Source organism: Amblyomma maculatum, chromosome 2, assembly GCF_055883805.1.
Source record: "Amblyomma maculatum isolate TAMU_Amacu chromosome 2, ASM5588380v1, whole genome shotgun sequence".
Taxonomy (NCBI): domain Eukaryota; kingdom Metazoa; phylum Arthropoda; class Arachnida; order Ixodida; family Ixodidae; genus Amblyomma; species Amblyomma maculatum.
In genome coordinates, this window is record NC_139345.1 from 86,888,608 (window position 1) to 86,908,387 (window position 19,780).

Consider the following 19,780-nt stretch of genomic DNA (forward strand, 5'->3'; position numbering starts at 1 on the left):
ACTTTCTAGAACTTGTTTGGTTGGTGGGGTTTTACGTCACAAAGCGACTCAGGCTACGACAGACGCCGTAGTGGACGGCTCCGGAAATTTCGTCCACCTGGCGCCTTGCTTTTAGCCTCCTTCGAAAAGCGGCCGGGATTCGACCCCGCATCCTTTGGTGCAGCAGTCGAGCGCCCTAATCACTGAATCACTACAGCGAGAAATTAGGAGAATAAAGTTTCCTTTATTTAGGTGCCAAAAGTGACAGTGTATATAGGCAAACTGCAGGCAGACAACAGTATATCACCTTTTAATGGTAAAAATGACAATAAAACTGATCGTCAAGTATTTTATAGCTGAGCATACATTAAAGGATAACAAATTTAAGGCTAAAATGCACTGAAAAAAAAAAAAAAAAGAAAACCTGTCAGAAGAAATAACACAAATACCGCTTGTATAAAACGGCAACACCGCTTTACATAACAATATAAAATCAATTACGAGACTGAGACACATGATGCGGCTTGAGAAATATGAAACTACATTCTCTGCATCTTGAAAGCAGCCGCAAGGCGATGCAATATTAACGCTTGGCTGTCAGCGCGGCAAGCATACGTCATATGCACCACGTGAAAAATATTCAGAGTCAATTTTGCAGATAACGAACTCCAAACGGAGCGTTGCGTTCACCATCCAGTGGGCATGTATTGAAGTTATGTACAAATACAACATTAGCTCGATCGTACAAGGGAGCTGTGCCAAGGCGCAGACAAGAGCTTCAGTGCCAGCGGCGACAACGCCTGAATGTTTGCTCAAACAAAACATGACAGTTTGAACCAAGATCGCAGGGCAATATTTTCACGTCAGGAGGAGTAACTAGGCTCGGTTAAGAACACCTTCAGTGACAGTGCCACTAGCGGCTGCACTTTGGCTAGACGCTGTATGTGTGCCAAGCTGAAGGGCAGTGCGGCGAGGACGATGCGTCTCAGGACGGGCCAGGATCGGGAACACTAGTCGAGCAGGGCGCTCTCCTGGGCGGCGCCGGGACGCATGTCGAACGGCTGTAAGACTTCGGGAAAGAGGTCCCGCATGCAGACGACACCGAAGGCGCTGCGCGACAGGTACCGCTTAGCCACCTGTTGCAAGTGCCGGCAGGTCCGCTCCGTCTCGGCACACGTCACGCACGGCATCTCTGCAAGAGGTCACACAGGAGGGATGACGTCATTTGCGAGACAAAAACAACATTCGCTGCAAAAAGGTTACAGTGAGCACCATGACCGCATCCAAGGCGGCACTCATTCGAAGATGCCACTCTTGTCGAACGAAAATGCTTTTTATTTCGTTCGCTACGCAAACTTCAAAGTAAAAGGCAGCTCCCAGACAAAAAACGCCATGTGAAATGTATGCGCGTTGCTTTCTGCCGCGTTCACCATTACCCATGCTAAATCAGCTCCAGATTACTGCTGAGTATTACCCCAAATACGAAAACGTTGCCTGAAGCGATCAACACCTGACCCCTTCGGGAGTGAAATCGACGAGGGAAAAGGTAGCCCACCGATCAATTAACCTATGATAAGAAGTACAAATTCGACTTTTAAAATGCATGGATAAGAGGATGGATAAGATTGACTGGGTGGCAGGTGGAAAGCAGAAAAAGGCAAGCTCATAAGTGTTTCCAGTGCGTTTATTATCGACCCAACACAAACACGGTATCGGTGTGCCGTACTGCCCATTGCAACAAAAAGAAAAAGGAAGAAAACAGCACGTAAGCGAAAGCCAACGCCCAAACCATTGACAAAAACAGGAAAGTAGTTCGCAGAGTAGGAAATTTTCGACTGATTAGCTGCGCTGTCACACGGCCATCTAAATGCCGCAACGGCAGCGAAAGGCGATTAACGCTCACAAATAAAGCGCCACAAAAGCGCGCAGAGTCGGAAAGAGAAATCGGAGTCGCACTCGATACAAAGGGACCGAAGGAGGCAGTTCGCGCCGCAAAGTTTGACGGCCAGTGGAACACACGAAGGACGAACGGACACGCAACAAGAGCTAGCGCGTGGCGTGACGGAATTCAATTAACGGCCCAAAGGACCCAAGGAAAGTGTCATTAACGACAGCAGCAGCACAAGGTATGCGTTGCTGGCAACTTGGGTGGAACAAAAGAGAACCGGAGAGCTTGCAAAATACGCACACGCATGCACGTGTATACATATACAGATTTGAGAGAGAAAGACAGCGCACGCGAGCGGTTGGCGAATTTCCTCTTTCGCCACGGTTTGTTCCCTCTCCTCCGAGACCCATCCGGCGTAGGATTATCCGAATCGGTCATCGGTCCCTAACAGAAACGAAGCGAGATTCGTTCCGGCTCGAGAGCTAGTGACCAAACCCTAATTGCCGTGAGCGCAGCTTTCACGGCGGCGGCCGACCGCCACGCGGATTCAAGCAACGACAGAAAAAGAAAAAAAAAAAAAAGGAAAATAGCCGCTATACGAGGGAGGGAGGGAGGGAGGGAGGGAGGGAGGGAGGGACGGACAGACCCGCTGCGTTCGTGGCCGAATCCATCACGCTAAGGACAACCGCCAACAAAGATCGCATTAAAGGGAAGCCAGAGATGGATTGTCCGCCGCGGCTGGCCGAGCACTCCGATCACGTCGAAGAAACGCACCACGGCCGCCACCAGCCAGTCTGCTTTGCCGGCTATACAGCCTCGCTGCGTTGCGTGCGAACAGGCGGTGCGTAGGTATACACACCAACCGCTGGCTGGTCACCGGCGCGCGGCTCGGATAGATCAGAAGGCGCGATCGCAGCTATAACTACACGCCCATGCGGCGGACAAAAGGGAGCTCGTTTTCTCGAGGTCTTCTACTAAGTGACCGCGCGGCGTGCCAACTTCATCGCAGCCCCTTCACTTGACGCTGCCCGTGTGTGCGTGCATATATATACGTATGAATATGCGCGTGCTAAACGATCGCGGCCGAGCCACCTCACAGCCTTGTCCAGTGGCGTTAATTGCCTTTTGTTATTGAGCTTCTTCAATCACGCGTGTAAGTAATATGTCCAGCGCTAAATTATCAGCCCCCCTCCTCTTTTCTGCTCCGTGCTTTGCGTGCACACGAGTTGTGCGCGAACATGCGTTACCGCAGGCTCGAAGGTAAACATAAAAGTTCGGGGAACCTCGGACTTTCGGTCTCACTGCGGAACCACGGAAACGATCACGGGAACCATGGCTATTGTCTCGACACCAACCGCGTCATTCCGCGCGTTCTGTAGAGCCGAGAAACAATCTTTGGTACGACTCGGCATTTGGCGCAGCCAACATGACAGATGAGAATCGCTGAGACAAACGAGACAGAAAAAGTGGGGCAAGACCGTTAATACCACGGCCGTGGCTTCGTGACAGCGCAACCTTCCCGGTCACCTCCGAGGCTTTTTCATGAAGGTGTAGTTCAATAATTCCAGAAAAGGACGAATTTATCTCGCGTAATTTGAAGCATCTGTGCGCTTTCTGCGGCCTATACTCCGATAAATATCCAGCTATCATTTTTCTCTCGGAGCATATTTAGACAGACGAGTTTGTTTATATAGGGCACTGAGGTCGGGCTGAGCTGTGACTCTCTGGCCTGCGACGGGTATATAACTCTGCGCTTTGGGTAGAATGTAAAGGGTAATAACGGGGGTTATGACAACATGCTGAGAACAGTCGAGTGTAGATACATGACTAGAGAAAACACCTAAAATCCTCCCCTTCCCCTCCGACACCCACCTATTCACCCACCCACATTTACTATCTCTCTCTCCTCCAATCGAGACGCTATAGAACCGCCACGTGCCCATAGGAATGCGAAAGCTCGCTCGCGCAGCGACGCTCGATTCGAAAACACGCGCTGCGCCAAGTCACGTGGCGTAGTGAGGTGTTCGGGGCACAACATTGGAGATACATAAGTCGGTTCGAATCCCTATCGCGTAACTAGGCTAGCAGAGCGTTGCACGAAAACTAGTTGCGTCGTAATTTTGATCCGAAAGAGGAGGAAGGTCAGTTAGTGACGCGCGCTAGAGGCAATAAGGGGGAAGAGGCCTGGTACAGAACGCAGGCCGGTGTCCAACCGCGTCCAACCAACACCACCTAGTTGGTTCAACTCGCCACTTCTGTGATTCGACAACGGCTGGCGTCACAGTTGCTACGGCAAATGTGACGCCAGAGAGGAATTCTAATCCACGACGTTTTCTGGGACTCGAACCCTTTACTCCCTCTTTCTCTAAAACCTTCGACGCTATTACGTGACACTGACGTCTCACAACTTCCGGTATAACTTTACGCGGATAACTTCCGTGACAGCGTTTGAGGATAAGAACTCATCTCAATCTCATGAGCCATATAAAGCTTTCGCCTTAATAAGATCGTGAAAGTGAAGTATGTACGCATATAAAGCCTGCATGTATCAGCGTACAAAAGCCATGATCGCCTTCAGTCTAAGTGCCGAATGATACGCAACCTGCCGAGTACGTGGTAGGTCTCAGTGTTTCACTGTCGCACTAGCACATGAGCCTGCCAAAACGTCTGGGGGAACTTCGGACAACTAAAATGCGAGTGGGCCACTAAAGTGCGATGAGGAGTCCGCCGAGAACTGACAGATACAGGGCCTTTTCTTTCCTGTAAACCATTTTGGAACGGCACTGATTCCTATTTTACTGCGTCCGCTTCTGTATGCTGTGGTGCGGTGTTCGGGGAAGCGGCAAATCAAAGACGCAGCACGGACGCCCGGTCAAGTAATCAGTCATAGCCGACGACGTCACCAAGTGATGACGTCACAATCGGTCATGATTGATGACGTCACTATGTCTATCATCAACTTTCACTGTCATCACTAGGAACTATCACTGCCACCACTGTCCCTATCATCATCACTAACTGCCACTACCGCTATCATTATCGGTCACTATCTATCACTAAGTTCTTCACTGACAGCTTTAAAGGTAAACCGAACCCCGCGGAACCTCGCGAAGAAGTGTGACACTTCTCGCGGAGGCTAGCAGGCACGGACGGACACTCAAGAGCCTATAAGGGCTTTCGCCTTAATAAGGCAGTTGCCTGTCGGCCCTGAAAACGCAAGAAGCGTTCCGCGCATTATCGCCGATAGATACCTCTGCACTGGCATCAGCACATTTCCGCTCAAAGCGCAGTGTACACAGAAAGCAACGCCATGTACCTGCCGCTATATAAATTTTGCGATTATATGTGCGATATTCGAGCCGCAAGTGCGTATCGCGCAAGCTCAGCCCCTATCTAGGGATATCGGAATATGACAGCGAGGTTCCTTGGGACATAGAAACTTTACAAAACAAGCATACACACTAAGAAGGCAGCCCACGGGGCGAACGCACTAGCAAACGATTTACCGAAGGCTTCTTCATCGAATATTTGAAGGCGAATTCATTTTAGCAGAGCCGGTGCACTGCTATTCTAACACACGCGTCGCGGTCATTTTCCTTTACAAAATTAAGCGTTCGCTTGAAAGAAAAGGGGAACAATATTTGCAATCGTCGGCAGGATACCGACAGCGGGGATTATAGATGGAGAGAAAACTGGAGCAGCTCTGTGGGCGCAATAACAATTTTACATTCACGCAGGAGGGCTACTCAAAGCCACAGTTTCTTTAGTCTGTTTTTTTCTCGGGCTGTTCGCAGAAAGCGCAACAGAGCAACATGAAGCTGTACCTTTACTTGCCGTAGTGGACTTGTTACAGGCTAAGCTAAAATGGACAAAACAGGACTAACCACGACTTGGTTCTTGCAAGCAATGGTCAGTCTGTGAGGAGACCACCTGTAGCTGATGTATCTGTCTCTTATTAGCCTCTTTAAGAAGGTAATGACTAGGTTTTAGAGGAGTCACCGGCGTGCAACATGGTTAGTACCCATTTAAGTCTCTTGTCTTAAAAGGCACAGAACCAAAAGTTCTGTGCAGGCACCCACACTCATTCCCACCTGCCGATCTAGCTCGCAGCGATTCCCACAGAGGCGACGAGAGTTCGCGGCGTCGCACGAGGGGACCATATACACGGCAGGCAGCATCTACTTTCGCTGCATATCGAGCATTACGGCCCCGAGTACAACGGCAGAACAGCAGGTGTACACACAACTTCCATACGCGGAGAGAAAGCACTGCCCCCCAGGAACAGTATCACCAGTCAGCAGCAGCAGCAGCAGCAGCAGCAGCAGCAGCAGCAGCAGCAGCAGCAGCAGCAGCAGCGCGGCGGCGGCGGCGGCGGCGGCGGCGGCGGCGGCGGCAGCAGCGGCAGCGGCAGCGGCGGCGGCAGCAGCAGCGGCGGCGGCGGCGGCGGCGGCGGCGGCGGCGGCGGCGGCGGCGGCGGCGGCGGCGGCGGCGGCGGCGGCGGCGGCGGCGGCGGCGGCGGCGGCGGCGGCGGCGGCGGCAGCAGCGGCAGCAGCGGCAGCAGCGGCAGCAGCAGCAGCAGCGGCAGCAGCAGCAGCAGCAGCAGCAGCAGCAGCAGCAGCAGCAGCAGCAGCAGCAGCAGCAGCAGCAGCAGCAGCAGCAGCAGCAGCAGCAGCAGCAGCAGCAGCAGCAGCAGCAGCAGCAGCAGCAGCAGCAGCAGCAGCAGCAGCAGCAGCAGCAGCAGCAGCAGCAGCAGCAGCAGCAGCAGCAGCAGCAGCAGCAGCAGCAGCAGCAGCAGCAGCAGCAGCAGCAGCAGCAGCAGCAGCAGCAGCAGCAGCAGCAGCAGCAGCAGCAGCAGCAGCAGCAGCAGCAGCAGCAGCAGCAGCAGCAGCAGCAGCAGCAGCAGCAGCAGCAGCAGCAGCAGCAGCAGCAGCAGCAGCAGCAGCAGCAGCAGCAGCAGCAGCAGCAGCAGCAGCAGCAGCAGCAGCAGCAGCAGCAGCAGCAGCAGCAGCAGCAGCAGCAGCAGCAGCAGCAGCAGCAGCAGCAGCAGCAGCAGCAGCAGCAGCAGCAGCAGCAGCAGCAGCAGCAGCAGCAGCAGCAGCAGCAGCAGCAGCAGCAGCAGCAGCAGCAGCAGCAGCAGCAGCAGCAGCAGCAGCAGCAGCAGCAGCAGCAGCAGCAGCAGCAGCAGCAGCAGCAGCAGCAGCAGCAGCAGCAGCAGCAGCAGCAGCAGCAGCAGCAGCAGCAGCAGCAGCAGCAGCAGCAGCAGCAGCAGCAGCAGCAGCAGCAGCAGCAGCAGCAGCAGCAGCAGCAGCAGCAGCAGCAGCAGCAGCAGCAGCAGCAGCAGCAGCAGCAGCAGCAGCAGCAGCAGCAGCAGCAGCAGCAGCAGCAGCAGCAGCAGCAGCAGCAGCAGCAGCAGCAGCAGCAGCAGCAGCAGCAGCAGCAGCAGCAGCAGCAGCAGCAGCAGCAGCAGCAGCAGCAGCAGCAGCAGCAGCAGCAGCAGCAGCAGCAGCAGCAGCAGCAGCAGCAGCAGCAGCAGCAGCAGCAGCAGCAGCAGCAGCAGCAGCAGCAGCAGCAGCAGCAGCAGCAGCAGCAGCAGCAGCAGCAGCAGCAGCAGCAGCAGCAGCAGCAGCAGCAGCAGCAGCAGCAGCAGCAGCAGCAGCAGCAGCAGCAGCAGCAGCAGCAGCAGCAGCAGCAGCAGCAGCAGCAGCAGCAGCAGCAGCAGCAGCAGCAGCAGCAGCAGCAGCAGCAGCAGCAGCAGCAGCAGCAGCAGCAGCAGCAGCAGCAGCAGCAGCAGCAGCAGCAGCAGCAGCAGCAGCAGCAGCAGCAGCAGCAGCAGCAGCAGCAGCAGCAGCAGCAGCAGCAGCAGCAGCAGCAGCAGCAGCAGCAGCAGCAGCAGCAGCAGCAGCAGCAGCAGCAGCAGCAGCAGCAGCAGCAGCAGCAGCAGCAGCAGCAGCAGCAGCAGCAGCAGCAGCAGCAGCAGCAGCAGCAGCAGCAGCAGCAGCAGCAGCAGCAGCAGCAGCAGCAGCAGCAGCAGCAGCAGCAGCAGCAGCAGCAGCAGCAGCAGCAGCAGCAGCAGCAGCAGCAGCAGCAGCAGCAGCAGCAGCAGCAGCAGCAGCAGCAGCAGCAGCAGCAGCAGCAGCAGCAGCAGCAGCAGCAGCAGCAGCAGCAGCAGCAGCAGCAGCAGCAGCAGCAGCAGCAGCAGCAGCAGCAGCAGCAGCAGCAGCAGCAGCAGCAGCAGCAGCAGCAGCAGCAGCAGCAGCAGCAGCAGCAGCAGCAGCAGCAGCAGCAGCAGCAGCAGCAGCAGCAGCAGCAGCAGCAGCAGCAGCAGCAGCAGCAGCAGCAGCAGCAGCAGCAGCAGCAGCAGCAGCAGCAGCAGCAGCAGCAGCAGCAGCAGCAGCAGCAGCAGCAGCAGCAGCAGCAGCAGCAGCAGCAGCAGCAGCAGCAGCAGCAGCAGCAGCAGCAGCAGCAGCAGCAGCAGCAGCAGCAGCAGCAGCAGCAGCAGCAGCAGCAGCAGCAGCAGCAGCAGCAGCAGCAGCAGCAGCAGCAGCAGCAGCAGCAGCAGCAGCAGCAGCAGCAGCAGCAGCAGCAGCAGCAGCAGCAGCAGCAGCAGCAGCAGCAGCAGCAGCAGCAGCAGCAGCAGCAGCAGCAGCAGCAGCAGCAGCAGCAGCAGCAGCAGCAGCAGCAGCAGCAGCAGCAGCAGCAGCAGCAGCAGCAGCAGCAGCAGCAGCAGCAGCAGCAGCAGCAGCAGCAGCAGCAGCAGCAGCAGCAGCAGCAGCAGCAGCAGCAGCAGCAGCAGCAGCAGCAGCAGCAGCAGCAGCAGCAGCAGCAGCAGCAGCAGCAGCAGCAGCAGCAGCAGCAGCAGCAGCAGCAGCAGCAGCAGCAGCAGCAGCAGCAGCAGCAGCAGCAGCAGCAGCAGCAGCAGCAGCAGCAGCAGCAGCAGCAGCAGCAGCAGCAGCAGCAGCAGCAGCAGCAGCAGCAGCAGCAGCAGCAGCAGCAGCAGCAGCAGCAGCAGCAGCAGCAGCAGCAGCAGCAGCAGCAGCAGCAGCAGCAGCAGCAGCAGCAGCAGCAGCAGCAGCAGCAGCAGCAGCAGGAAGGAGAGAAACAAAGGACGCCCACCTCCGAGAGCAATCTACGCGCCTCGCGCTCGTTCAGGCATCAGCAGGAGTGGCCCCCGCGGGGCAGGAAGACGCGGAAGAAAAGAGAGAAGGACAAAGCTCGCAGGGCACTGCAGTGCGGTCTGTTGGTGGCCCGTGCAGATTTGACACTCGCGCGGCGGCGGCGCGCACGCCTCGCTAGGCCCGTGGTCGAACGGCCGCCAGATCCACGGCGACTGGCGGTGGCCCGTGGCGCTGCAGCCGCCACCGTGAAGGAGGTACGGTACAGGCCTATACGCGGGGTCGGCTGGCTGCATGGTCGGCCAGAGCGGGCGCCGCGCAGTCGCTCCCCATGTATACGTGTGCAGGCCGTGTTTTCCTTACTCGTAGGGCACACGCTCTCGCTGGCACTGTGTGCGTCCGTACCTACCCCTCACCTGCCTTTCGCTCCCCCCCCCCCTCCTTTCCTCTTCCGGCGTGGATCCACACGTAGTGAAGCCGACCGGAGAGAGCCGCGATCCATCATAGGCGCCCCATAGAAATTAGACGGACCCGGTTTATTCATTAAAACGTGCCAACTTTCGGGCAGTGCATTGCGCACACGAAGAGGAGGAGGCAGCAGCGTCGCGGCGAAGAAATAAACGTAGAGAAACAACAAAAAATGAGACACGCCGAAATGGAGGGACACGAAGCGCGCCTGGCGGTGGGCGACTACTCGAGTCAAGCTTTTAATTGCCCGCCTGACGGCACCCGTCGCAACGGGACGAAGAGGTAGGAGCGGAGCGGCCCTGCAGGCAAGCTGCCGCCGCAGCAGCAGCAGCAACCAGCGCGGGAACGCTGCGCCGGCCGGCGCACGCGCGCAGGATGGTTGCGGTGCCGAAAACGAGTGGGCCTGATAGCGTTTTTCTCCTCACATTAGCGACGTACGGGGCGAAATGAGAAGGCTCGGGAGCGTCCCGCAGTTTGTCGCGGCGCTGCGGCTGTCTCCGAGGTGTTCTAGAGCATTGCGAACATAAAAAAAAAAAGGACTAACCGTAACTAAACGGACTAACTAGCTAACTGGACTTGTCCTTAACCTTCTTTTAAAACCACATACATGTATGAAATAGCCGACAAGCAACCATGTTTTCCCTTAGAGATCGTCCAGGTGGTCAGCAAACGCGCATGTTTGCTTGATGAAGCTTAATGAACTAACTACAGGGAACCAGCGTAAAGTTCGTGCGCACGTCCTACAGAGGCGAGGGCGGAGCATGAAGACGCGAAAATGCCGACGCTCATTACCTTGGGCGTTTAGTAAAAGAAATAAAAATACCACCCAGAGTGAGACTGGCGTTGGTGTCCCAAAAATTTAGGGGTCACTTAATTACGTTACCCGTAGCGGACGCCGATACTCCATCTTCAGCAACACTTATGACCTCACGCAGCTCAACAGCCAATCAGCGAATGTTGGACGCTGCCGAGGTTTTCCTCCTCCGACGATATCAATGGAAACGCACTGGAATCCAGCAATGCACGTGAGGGAAGATTGGAGAAGACCAAGTACAGCACCGCGACCGGCGACCAGCTTCCCCTTATGGGGCTGGGACAGGTAGGTCACCGCCGCTTGCGGCGGGGGCTGGCCTGTCACTGAATTTTTATCTGTTGTAGGCCGTCATTGCACCCGCCACCGCTTCTGTGGCGGTGGACGACGGCCGTTGTTGCGGCGCGCGTCTTTCTTTCCCTCTTCCTTTTCTTTCTTCTCTATATTCTCTTGTATCTGCACGAGGCAGCGGAGGTGGCTCAGCTACAGAGCCAGTAGCAGGTCCGTGCATTTTCTTTTCCTTCTTCCTACAGCCACAACAACAACAACAACAACATTCGCCGAAATTTGTGGCCGATGAACGAGGACGATCAAAGTGCCGATGGAGGGCACGGTTAGGAAGTGTGTTCTGTTAGATACTGAGGAAAAGTTGAAGTTGTACTATATCGATACATTACCGCACCATAAGGAAAAGCTTCTAGATTTAATGAAAAATAAAACAAACAAACGAAAAAGGAAAATAAAATACAGGTATCGCCACCACCGATCGCTCTCGCAAACGATAGCAACGTCAAAGCAGTTTTTAGCACGCTGACACAGTCAATGCCTTTAGGCGGTGACCATGGAGATTTGCTTTTCCTTACTTGACGTCACTAATTTAAATCGAGTCGAAGTTCATTTTGAAATCGAATTTTCTCAGCAATAAACGCAAAATGCATAACACAGCGAGAAAAACGGAACGGATTTTACAGGCAGAAAAAGTTGGATAAAGTTCCTTCGGTGCCCCTTACCAGAAGCTCGTATAAGTTGTAACAAAGCAGACAGTCTTTTAGGCACCGTAAGCGACTTTCTTCGCAATCTTCGTGCAGCACACATTGCAGCGTCATCGGCGACGCACTTGGCGTTCGGTGGCCGAGTCCGGACTCCGCTGCAGCGTTTTAATTCTCACAACTTGGCTATTTGCTATGAAAAATTCGTTCCATCAGCCACACCTGTCCCTTAGCGCAATAAAATGGCCCCAAAGAATAGCATCTTGTCAACGCCGCGCACTAGCAGGGTACCTCGTAGTATGTAGTACCTATAGCGAAGCCAGAAGAGGGAAAAAAGACCTGCAATTTCCGGTTACACATTAAGACGTTCAAGAGAGAAAGAAAACTACCTGTGTATATCAAAAAAAAAAAGTACAGATCACAAAACTCGCTGTTTGTTCAAGCCTTGAACAAGCCACAACGTACACGGCATGCCTTCTAGACTGTGACTTTTATGTGTTTAGACATGAGCCTGAATTTCCGGGCTAATTTCATCTCTCTCCCGAAGAGATTCTGGCGCTCCAGCAGCAGCGGCTGCAGCAACAGTACCGAAAAGGAGCCCACGCATCGACAAACACACACAAAGAGAGCCAACCCTGTTAAAGCGTTTCCCGGAGGAGTTCGTAATGAACGAGACTTCCAGAATCGCAGACATAAGCGAGTGCCCACAGTATAATACTCGTCCCCAATCTTGTCCAATTTCTGCGAGGCAAATAAGAAACGCGAGGAAGAAATGAATAAAAAAAGAAAAGCCCCGAAGGAGGAGGACAGAAAGGTAATCGCATGTTTTTCTATACGGCCCAAAAGGTACACATCCACGCAGCCTTGGCGGTGGCTTAACGAGGTTTCACCTCCTCTCTCCGTCCCCAAGAGCGCAAAGTATTATGGCGCGCGCGCGCGCGCGAGTCGTCCCACGGCCGCCGAGTTCCATTAGGCGCACATTGTCCGCGTCGCATTAATTACACCGTAAATTACGGCTGCCGAGGGGACACGTACGGCAGCGCCATAGCTCATGTCCCAGACGACCTGCTCGTTTAATTGGATTACGCTGCCTGCAGCCACGATGCAACGCCCGATGAAAAGCGTCAGCGCTACCTGCGCACCCAGCATGTGCTGCCGCGAGTGCGCGCGCTCAACAAGGTGCACGGCGATTGAGCGCAAGCGCGAACACGACTCCAGGTTCCCCAACGGTTCTGTCGCGCGGCCAATACAAGGTGTGCTAGCCCGAGTGACCGCAGGCGGACCAATAGGTTTGTAGCCGCATTCAGAAAAGCCCAACGAAACGGACACGGGAAGGCAAAAGCACACGGGCCTTCGAACCGATTAGCCTATCGACTTAATAGTTAATTTGAATTCTATACCAGCAGCCAGTAATCCAGAGTCGATTGAGGCAGCATGCACAAACTGCGGTTTGGTGCCTAGATCAATGCACCCTGTTCTTCGCGATGAGCAGCCCAGTGCCTATGAGTGGCCCAGTGCCTATGAGCGGCCCAGTGCCTATGAGCGGCCCAGTGCCTCACCTCCGTGAGCAGGGGAGGACGGCCTTTTATTCTCACTCAGTATATCTCGACATAAATTCAACGAAACTCTGAAAGACACCTACGAAGGGAAAAGCCAGAACGAGAAGGAATTCCCGCTTGAGGTAACTTCGTTTAACTGCAGGGGAGGCCATGCGGAGATGCAAAAGTAGAAATTCCCTGCCATTCCGAAAGCTATTTTCTTCTCAGGCAATCTGTGTGAGCTTGGGGATCAGGGAGTAGTTTTTCGTGGCTTCTCTTCTAGTGAAGTGAGACACAAAAATTAGGGAAAATAAGGGGGGGTCGTAATGGGGACAATACGTGGGATGAGCAAGGAACTTTCTACAACACATTAATCGCACTTTGCTCCGTTTTCAATTTGGTGCAGGTAGAATGAAATATGGGATATATTATAGTATTGAAGCAGGGTGTGGACGGGTACGCCAAGGTGGAAAGGGAGAGGGGTCCTACAGGGCCTCCAATCCCTGCGAAGCATGGTAGCTCTCTGCCTTCGGTTGTCTCGTACGTAGCGCTGCGCTTTGCATTTTCTCTATCATCTCTTTCCCTGTGCATTGCGCTACGATTTCGGTTACGTTGCTTCATTGCCCATCAAGCTGCGGTTTTGCGTCTCTAGCTTCGCCGAGAAGAAAGAGCATGTCACCCCAAGACCCCATTCAATGACTCTGAAACGAGTATGTATGTGCATAAGCAGCTCCAACCGCGACGCGGCCGTTACGTACGCGAAGCCGCAGTAAGCGGATCTAGTGGACCAAACAGAACAGCAGCCATGCCGTTAACCGCGTTTAACGCGAACTGAGCTTTTCGATCCCTAGGAAATAGCACCTTCTGTGGGCGGGATTCAGATGCACGTCGGTGAACGAGTACGAAAGGCGCAAGAGCTGGCCCGCCCCAACAACGTACACATTGTACCCCGAATTGAAACACGACTCAAAAGAAACACATGAAAATGCAGCGTATAGGGTGCGTCCGACGGCGCAGCTGCGTTTTATATGGAGTGCGAGCGCACATCGAGTCACCCAGTACACCGTCGCGTCTTAGTAGCATCGATTGTTGTTGTGGCTGTAGGAAGAAGGAAAAGAAAATGCACGGGCCTGCTACTGGCTCTGTAGCTGAGCCACCTCCGCTGCCTCGTGCAGACAGAAGAGAAAATACAGAGAAGAAAAAAGAAGAGGGAAAGAAAGACGCGCGCCGCAACCAGCGGTGGCGTGTGCAATGACGGCCTAGAACAGATAAAAATTCGGTGCCAGGCTAGCCCCCGCCGCAAGCGGCGGTGACCCACCTGTACCAGCCCCATCAGGGGAGGTCCAGCATCGATTGCGCTGCTAGTTGCCAGCCCCTTTTTGGCCCCGGCCTGTCGCACAATCAAAGTAGATGATAAGCTCATAAGGCTTACAGCACCGGGTGCCGCAAGCACCCGGTGTCCGCGAGAGCGGAGGACGGCGGCGCTCGGTCCGCCCTAATCCCTAATCGTCGCTATAGGCCTAGATTGCTTGGTATCGAGGCAACAGCGGACGGCAATCACCGACGCGATATTGTAAATGGGCTACTCAACCTCACAAGACGTCCTTACTCTCAACACCACTGACACGTAGAAGAACACGGGCATCGCGTCGGCGGAAGCTGCTAGGCGGCTGTGAACAGACTCACCTTAAATCGTGCTTGCCTACAGCCTGTGTTCGATTTTCAGGAACATACTGATTACGGTAACTGAGAGTCATGCTGGTCTCTGAGCAAGCGCGAACACACTAGAGTGTCTCAGCAGCTTACCGGAACCGGCACAACAGCAGACGACGCGGTGGCCGGTGTCGGTCTGTCACGTCACCCAGAATTTCAACATGGCGACCGCTGTCGGTGGTATAAGCTTCTCCGTCTCAACTTCAGCTAGTTATTTCGAAAGAAGAATGTGTCCAGGGAGCTCAAATTTTGGAAAAAGAACAATAAGGTCAAGTGTTATCTGACTACAAAACAGTAATATGTTGGATGACCATGGCATGACCTCTTCTATAATATGCAGATGCAACCTTCTCTGACTCCAACGCTACAACATCGCCTCTATAAGCCCCCGTAAGCGCATTGACGTTCCTGATCCGACCTTAGCTGAAACAGAATCAATCGCCAGCAGCAGCGATCCTTAAAAAAACACTAATCGAAACACAAAACGAACGGGAAACAGCAGAACGCCCAAAGTGACTTCGCCAACATGCTATTACTTCCAGCTGAAAACATACCTTCAACAGCCCTAAAACCTGTACGCCCTTATGGAATGAGTGCCCAATAACCAGGGAATACTAACGGAACAATCTCTCGTTCACGGCGCGTCTCCGAGCAGTCCTTCCTTTTCGCCGGATGATTAATTGCAACCACAATGATCAGCAAACAAGGAAGAGAAAGGTTGGAAAAACTGCGATACACTCATTCCCGCCGTTTCTCCACATCGTAGCCGTGGCGAACACAGTTTAATCGTGCAAGCGCAAATAAATTATCCGCCACCCGGTCAGTATACAACCACCACATACTCAAGCGCCCTCGCCTACCCTGCTGTCCTGTATGTGACGCATGCCCTGATAAAAACACATACTGGACTAGCCCACGCGCCACACAGTGATTGCACATACCTCCAACACAGATCCCTATATCCAACCACATATTCTTGGGACAGCCGATGCACTCCGTCCAGTACTGTGACCATTGCTCGTTGTCCATATCGCCCACGTATTGGGTGATCGACTTGATACGATGAAAAGGGCCAGGGTCAGGAAATAAACGTTTGAACTCTCCCGGTATCTGTACGCCGTCGTCGTCGCCAGCGTTGAACTTGCAAACTCGTCGTGACCAGCAGCAGAGCGTCAAAGCCGTTAAAAAGCCGTCGTTCAGACCTTATGACGTGACTCGCTCAAGACACATGCACAAACAAAGGGTGCACTCGGGGTTGTCCACAAAGGAGCAGCAAGAGGAGCAGCGAGGTTAGGCTGCAGGAGCAGAGGAGGGCAAAGCGGAACTATGGACATACCCGCCGCAGACGAAGTTCAAAGGGACGAAGCTTCATAAATTGTACGCGGTGTTTCCAACTGTCATAAATCACGCAACAAAACACTGCACGAAGGACGCAGTTGCGCTGTTGCACAGAACAGCAGCTGGGCCAATTACCCCATTACGTACCACACGCTACGTGAAACTGCTGCGCGCCGTATGTAATAGCGCGTTTTTGTTTAATATCAATGCTATTGCTCCAGGCCTGGCGCGCACAACGTTTGAGCAATATTACACACGCAAAAAAAAAAAAGGGGGGGGGGGGTATATTGCATAACGAGGCCGTACGCAGTTCAATTCTTCAAATCACATAGCGTAGGGTGAAAAGGTGCTCAGCTCGCAAGCACAACCTCAACCCCAACTACGAAGCTCGAACAAAATCTCGATACAGGCGAAGTGGGAGCGTGCATACGATCTCCAAACTCGGCCAATCATCGCGTCAAGAAAGCGACGCGACGAAACGCGGTGAAACAGGCGGACTATTGGCCCGAATCCGAGCCAGCCCTCCCCTGCAATTATACGCGCGAGCAGAGGAACAATGGGCCACGCACGGCGAGCCGGCGATCGCATCGACCACACAAGGTTCACACACCGGCGGCCGCGCGCATTGAAACACAGCCGGTATACTATACCGCACGGAGGAGGAAGAGGTTTACGAACACGCTCGCATTGCCTGCGCCCAGAGCGCGAGCAGCAGCGGGAGGATCGAGAGGCAGTCTTCTGAATGGAAGGCAGGCGCACGCGCGCTTCATCACGAGGCCGCAGACTCACACGGAGGTCCGCAGACACTGCTCAATAGGCTGGAGGGCTGCCGCGGATCGGCCCTCGGAAATCCCCATCGATCACGCGGCCGGGCTAATTAACCTCGCGGCCGGAAAGTGCGACTCTCCTCCCGGACCGGATTATATATCACCGCTCCCACTTCGGAGCCCTATGACAGGAGAGAGCGCTTAGGTGTGCGTGTGTGTGTGTGTGCACGCGCGCAGTGTACGTGAGTGCCCAATACATGAGACGGACCGAGCGTTATGCCTAACAAGTAGAATAAAACGAGACCTCAGAACACCCAGAGCCCGCTCTCACAGAACGCTCTCCTTCTCTCTATCAATATCTCCGGCCAAGCTAAGGAGTGTTCCGCTGCTCCGCGAGCAAGCGAGAAAGTAGTCAGCGGGCACAAAAAAGTAACATCTATAAGCTGCACTTAGCGCGAAAGCATTGCGCCACATCGTTGGCACGGCCCTGTCAATCAGCGGGCACATTAAATGGGTGTCATATATATACGAATTGTGCACGCATATGTGCTGCGCCCGCTGATTAATCAAAACCAGGGGCACGCGGCCGCATACAAGTACACGAGCTCTATTATGCAGCGCGCATATACGTGTAAGGGCTGCATGTATACACACACGCATCCACTTCGAAAGCGACAACTGAATAACATGCTTGCGCAATATCGGCAGAATGACGGTTATACGCACGCGACATATTCTTACCCTGCGCACTTGGTGCAGTGCAGATAACTGTCGTTATAGAAGAGCGCAGACAAAAATTCCTGATTTGTTTGAACGACGATGCATTAAGACGATGCGGCATCAAATATACAGCGAGCGCTACTGCGCCCACGTTAAATGACCCCCGAGTAATCATACAACGTGAAATCCAAGATTGCAGCGGAATTTTTACGACCTACACGTCTCCGCGTCGAAGGTAGGATAAGGCAAGATGTGACCAGGCCGTAGACTCTTATGTAGAATGTTTAGAGTCCTGTGGAGATTCGGTTCTGGGCTGTGCTTGGTGGCTTGATAGTGCTTTTCTATTGTTCCAAATTTCCAGAATTTGAAATCCAAGGTCACTGTGTAGTTTGCAGAGGGGAAGTTATACGACCTACACGTCTCCGCGTCGAAGGTAGGATAATGCAAGGTGTGATCAGGCCGTAGACTCTTGAAGTCGAATGTTTAGAGTCATGGGGAGATTCGTGTCTGGGCCGTGTTTTGAGGCTTGATAGTGCTTTCCCATTGTTCCAAATCTCCTGATTTGATAAGAGAAGGTGTGGTCCTCAGCACCCGGAATTCTAGTACTTTCATAGATTTTGCAAGAACACTTTAAGACTTGCGACTGGTTGGTTGTGGCTTAACGTCCCGAAGCGACTCACGTAATGATGGACGCCGTAGTGAAGGCCTCCGGATAACCACTCGAGGTTCCTTAACGTGCACTGAGATCGAAATACGGCTGCCGCCGCCGCCGCCCGCACCGAACAGAGAAAGTGATGGAGCCTGACCTTGTAGTGGTTCCACACTAAAAACAAAATCGTAGCAGATTCGATACGGTCGGGTTCGAATCCCAGTACTAGGGCTCAGTAGCCGAGCGTCTTAACAGCTGAGCCACCGCGGCGGATGTTTTCCTCGTTATAAGTATAGGCTAAAGCTCCGCCACTAGATGGCAGGCATCACAAGTAGGTCTCAACTCGTGGCCTCCACGATCAAGCGCTCCGTTGCACCGGAGCTGGTCGTGTATGGGCCACGGTTAAACTTCCGCCATTTGATGCCGCGGCCTCATGTAGAGCTAAAGCCGTAGCGCACCAGACTAAGATCCATAGAAAGTTTGCACCAGGTAAACATCGGGTAAAAAAAAAAAAAAAAAGAAAATACACCGAGTTAAATAAAATCGAAAAAAAAAAAGCCCGTGATTTCGCACTATAACAGGTTTAACAGAGATAACTCCTGCCAGTTTTGACACGAGCCTTACATACAGGATGCCAATCACTTAGCCTTTAGCGACGATAAAGTGCAGCCTACGTAGGAATCGCTTATTGCACGGCATCCGCTCAACGTGCATGCGTTGTTCACCGGCGAGCAGCGTCGACAGTGCCACACAGTTCACATGCACCACAACGAGCAGTTTTCTTTTCACTCTGTAGTTCCAGCTAGAGTTAAGTCTGTCGTCTTTCGAGCACCCAGAAGCTCGGGTAAGACCGCAGACTTTGGAGCCAAACTACGATGGTAACATTAGGAGAATGGGAAAAATTCGTGTAAGCAACCAGTTTGATGGGCATTATGGCGGCTGTACACGCACGCATCTTAAACTATTTAAATAGAAATGCTCACACCATGTCTCCTTTAGATCATAATTGCATTGTTATGCACGGTTAATACCTGACAATGAATGAAAAAGAGCAAATCCTTGGCAATCCTCTGACAATGTGATTTACATTCCTTCAAAGTGATCCTTATACGGTGGAGATTTAGCAATGAAAACGACCGCTGGGTACCATTTTGCAATACATAGTCCAGGAAACAAGTGACCCACCACTCACGGTGCAGCATCCCGGCTGGTAATGAATGCCTTGTGTGTGGCTTCCGAGTTCAAAGTTCAGCAGCTGAAAGCACAAGTAGTTCAGAGCCGGATTGACAGCATGCGCTTAGACTCCGGCTAGGGCCCAAATAAGGCCACATTTAAACAATTAAGGACCTTAAATTCCCAGCCTTGAGTTTCGATTGCACTCGCATTAACGAAATGCAAGAGCGTTGGTCAAGATTGACGGTAGATTACTAGAAGGCGCCAGATGACACCGAAACTTTAAACCCTGCTCCAGGATCTCCGCGACACTACCGTATCCGATGAAGCGAACTTAGAAGAAATCGCGCCACATTCAGTGCTACCTTTTGTTGGCCGGATCCTCTTTCGCGTCGTCTTTACTCCTCGCTTAAACACCATTCCTTTAATTTGTGCATCTTTATCCCTAACGTTATTAGCCTACAGTCGAAAGCTACCACATTTCATGTGGGGTTGTTCGTTTTCGGGGTAAAACCCCATCTTACTCGCTTTCGCACCCCGAACATGCCCGTTAAATATCGGGTAAAACCCCATCTCTGAAAAAAAAAAAAAAAAAAAAAAAAAGTGTTCTCGCCGATCTACCCTGGTGGCAAGCG

The 19,780-nt window shown here is 53.5% G+C and overlaps 1 protein-coding gene across 2 annotated transcripts in view; it reads right to left on the reverse strand.

The window, feature by feature from the left end:
- Positions 1-203: 203 nt before the first annotated feature.
- The window catches only part of PolA1 (DNA polymerase alpha catalytic subunit), a 95,627-nt gene continuing 76,050 nt past the window's right edge, over positions 204-19,780 (reverse strand). For both annotated transcript variants that reach the window (XM_084594690.1, XM_084594691.1), the window contains exon 37: positions 204-1,171. In XM_084594690.1, the coding sequence (XP_084450816.1) occupies positions 990-1,171 (182 nt within the window). In that variant the 3' untranslated portion in view covers positions 204-989. The remainder of the gene's footprint in view (positions 1,172-19,780) is intronic.